General features: G+C 45.5%; 1 protein-coding gene across 1 annotated transcript in view; it reads left to right on the plus strand.

Annotated features, from left to right (window-relative positions):
• The window catches only part of STK36 (serine/threonine kinase 36), a 32,014-nt gene extending 29,392 nt beyond the window's left edge, over positions 1 to 2,622 (plus strand). Inside the window, exon 27 of the mRNA XM_023221211.2 lies at positions 1,779 to 2,622. Within this exon, the coding sequence (XP_023076979.2) occupies positions 1,779 to 1,922 (144 nt within the window). The 3' untranslated portion in view covers positions 1,923 to 2,622. The remainder of the gene's footprint in view (positions 1 to 1,778) is intronic.
• Positions 2,623 to 4,265: the final 1,643 nt, after the last annotated feature.

Here is a 4,265-nt window from a genome sequence, read left to right on the forward strand (position 1 = left end):
TTTTTTTTTTTTTTTTTGAGACAGAGTCTCTCTCTGTCACCCAGGCTGGAGTGCAGTGGCACAATCTCAGCTCACTGCAAGCTCCACCTCCTGGGTTCATGCAATTCTCCTGCCTCAGCCTCCCGAGTAACTGGGACTACAGGCGCCCGCCACCATGCCCAGCTAATTTTTTGTATTTTTTTAGTAGAGACGGGGTTTCACCATGTTAGCCAGGATGGTCTTGATCTCCTGACCTCGTGATCCGCCCTCCTTGGCCTCCCAAAGTGCTGGGATTACAGGTGTGAGCTACTGCGCTCAGCCTACTTATTTATTTTTAAGATGGAGTCTCGCTCTGTCGTCCAGGCTGGAGTACAATGGCACGATGTTGGCTCACTGCAACCTCTGCCTCCCAGGTTCAAGGAATTCTCTTGTCTCAGCCTCCCAAATAGCTGGGATTATAGGCACATACCATCTTACCTGGCTAATTTTTGCGTTTTTAATGGAGACAAGGTTTCACCATGTTGGCCAGGCTGATCGTGAACTCCTGACCTTGAACACCTGCCTCAGCCTCCCAAAGTGTTGGGAATACAGGTGTGAGCCACCCTGTCTGACTGCGATTTTCAGTATATAAAGAGCGCAATAGGCCAGGCTCTGTGGATCTTGCCTATAATCCCAGCACTTTGGGAGATGGAGGTGGGCAGATTACTTGAGGTCAGGAGTTTGAGACCAGCCTGGCCAACATAGTGAAACCCTGTCTCTACTGAAAATACACAAATTAGCTGGGTATGGTGGCAGGTGCCTGTAATCCCAGCTTCTCGGGAGGCTGAGGCAAGAGAATCGCTTGAACCTGGGAGGAGGAGGTTGCAGTGAGCTGAGATGATGGCGCTGCACTCCAGTTTGGGTGACATAGCGAGACTCTGTCTCTAAAAAAAAAAAAAAAAAAAGCCCATTGGAAATCACACATAGCTACATATGGTAATACAAATTATGACATCTCAAAGTCGTAGCATTGGGAAGTTCATGCAGAACAGAAATTTGAGAGGATGGTGAAGATCTTTTTTTTCTTTTTTTTTTTTCTGAGACAGAGTCTCGCTCTGTCGCCCAGGCTGGAGTGCAGTGGCACGATCACGGCTCACTGCAAGCTCCATCTCCTGGGTTCATGCCATTCTCCTGCCTCAGCCACCCGAGTAGCTGGGACTACAGGCACCTGCCACCACGCCCGGCTAATTTTTTGTATTTTATTTTATTTTTTTTTAGTAGAGACAGAGTTTCACCGTGATAGCCAGGATGGTCTCGATGTCCTGACCTCATGATCCCCCTACCTCGGCCTCCCAAAGTGTGAGATTACAGGCGTGAGCCACCTTGCCTGGCTGATGGTGAAGATCCTGTAGGAATCTTGTTCAATCCATGGGGAAAATAATTAATGGGATTCTTGGTGGTAATGAGGTTAGAACCCACTGGTCTGCATTGAAGGCTGGGAATTAGACCTTTTGGCTTACTGTGAGTTACTGCTGCATACATCAAGTCTTCCTGGGGACAGGTATATGTGTCCCTTAGTGCCTTGGTTTCATGGTCTATAACCAAAGAGAATGGAAGTAGACTTCTGGTCCTGATGATTCCTGTCTCCAAGGTTTCTCTTCTCCCATTCAGTCTTTTCCAAGTCCTCAAGAGCCCATTTCCTTTTTCTTCCTCTTCTCAAGTGGGAATTCCTGGGTAAATGAAAGTCCTCTGCACCTGCCCCAGACACCACCATTTCTGAGCCTCATGTTCTGTTCTATTATCTGTTCTCTATCCTACAGGTACTGGTGTCCCTGGGTGCCAGTGAGAAACTAGCCTTGCTGTCTCTGGGGAATCAGTCACTGCCACACAGCAGTCCTAGGCCTGCCTCTGCCAAACACTGCAGGAAACTCATTCACCTCCTGAGGCCAACCCATAGCATGTGATTCCAGATTCCTGTGGTCCAGCCTCCAACTTTGGTTGCCCTGCTATTGTCAACTCTTCCTTATTCTACTACACAAGCCACCAACTCAACTGAGAACTAAAGAGACTAGAAAAGAGATAGGCTGCCAACTCAGCTGAGAACAAGAGACTAGAAGAGATTTATATATAAAGCTTCTTCCTTCTCCCAGATTCAGGATGTTTTCAACCAGTAAATTTTATTGCTGTTGGTGCCAGAGAAGAGTCCTTTCTTCTCTACATCCAGGGGACTTTTCTCCAATAATGTGCGTTTAACTCTAGGGACCTTCCTCATGGACCTTAGGCAAAAACCTCAGCCTAAAAGATCTCTTCCTTTCTGGAGCTCCTTTAATCCTCCCAGCAGGTTTTTGCCTTAGACTTGCTGGCTCCAGGACAGTGATGAAGACAGAGCCTGTCTCAGCTCTAGGCTGTGGGGATTAATGCCATCAGTCCCAGTTATTGAGGGATTCCTTGGCCCTTAGCCAACATTCCTATCTGTGGGTGAGCATGGAGAGTGTATGTTTTTTTGGGGTGTGTGTGTGTGTGTTTAATCTGTTTGTAAACTCTTTTAATAAAAATTGTGCCTCACCATACTTGAAGCTCCCAGGACAAGGGTTGGGAGGCTCAACCCCTCTCTTAGCTTCTGTGTGGTGTTGTTGGAAGTGCTGGTGTCCTGTTCACACAAGATCCTGGTCTGGCAGCTTATTTATATCATTTCTTGCCTTCCAATTTCCTCCTTCCTAGATGAACTATATTTGGTTACCTACTTTCAAGTCAAGGCCGGTGGAGCTGAAATAGGAAAGGGTAGGATTAAACAGAGCGGTAAATTAGGTTGCTCAGACTTAGTGACTAATTTTAATATTTAGTGGAGTTCTAATGTATAGGGAATCCAAGCTGCTTTATGAAGGGTAGCTATTATAAAGATTGTGCAATTTACCAGAAAGGGCTTTTAGTCAGACCTGTTAGAATTATAATCTAATTGGAAGCATTGGAAAACCTTAACTCATTGGATGGCTTAGAATAAGCTTCCAGGGCCTTGATTTCTCCATCCATAAAATGAGGCTGCTTTCTGTCCTTCCTTAAATTCCAGTTGTTTTAGAAATGAAAGACAAGCAAAGTGCCCTTATTTTTATAAGAAATTTTGTTTAACCCTCTTCTTCATTGTCCACTGTGTTTATACTTTAGCAAAAATAATATTTTTCTAGGGAGCACCATAATTTTCTCCTATCCAGATTATCTCAATTCAGTTGAATGTATATTTTTTTGAGTCCTTTCTGTATGCCAGATACTATTCTAGGTACAGGAGATAAAACAGTGCCCATCATAGAGTTTCCATTCTGGTCGAGGAGATAGTGAAATTATTAAAATAATAATATATAGAAAGGTGAGAAAAGCTATACAAGCTGTGGAGAAAAATAAAGCAGGGAAAGGCGATGAGGAGTGCTGAGTTGGATGGTCAGGGTAGGCCTCACTAGAAGGTAACACTTGAGAAAAGACTGGAAGGAGTCAAGGGGAGTGAGTCGTGCACCTATTCTGGGGAAGAGGGAAGACCCTGAGACGAAAGCATGCCTAGCATACCTGAGGAGCTATGAGGAACCAGTATGGATGAAATGAGTTTAAGAAGGTGGAGAAGGCCGGGCGCGGTGGCTCAAGCCTGTAATCCCAGCACTTTGGGAGGCCGAGATGGGCGGATCACGAGGTCAGGAGATCGAGACCATCCTGGCTAACACGGTGAAACCCCGTCTCTACTAAAAAATACAAAAAAAAAAAAAACTAGCCAGGCGAGGTGGTGGGCGTCTGTAGTCCCAGCTACTCAGGAGGCTGAGGCAGGAAAATGGCGTAAACCCGGGAGGCAGAGCTTGCAGTGAGCTGAGATCCGGCCACTGCACTCCAGCCTGGGCGACAGAGCGAGACTCCGTCTCAAAAAAAAAGGTGGAGAATAGTAGGAAATGAGACAGGAAGGTAATGGTGGGGGCCAGATGTTGCAGGCTTTGTAGACCTTGGTGAAGACTTGGGCTCTTACTTTGAATGGAGGATGCATCTATTGGAGACTTTTGAACAGAGAATTACATGATCTACCTTGCATCCTAAAAGGATCACTCTTCATTCTGGTCTTGTGAATGTCTATGGGGAGTAGGGGAGAATGGGAAGTAGGATGAGCAGTTAGGAGGCTATTGTAATAATAATCCAGGCAAGAAACAATGGCGTCCTGGATGGCAACTGGGGTGATAACAATGGAGTGACAAAAAAGTAGTCAGATTTTGAATATATTTTGGACATGGAGCAAACAGGATTTCTTTTTTTTTTTTTTTTTTTTGAGATGGAGTCTC

Source organism: Piliocolobus tephrosceles, chromosome 11 (genome assembly GCF_002776525.5).
Source record: "Piliocolobus tephrosceles isolate RC106 chromosome 11, ASM277652v3, whole genome shotgun sequence".
Classification (NCBI taxonomy): Eukaryota; Metazoa; Chordata; class Mammalia; order Primates; family Cercopithecidae; genus Piliocolobus; species Piliocolobus tephrosceles.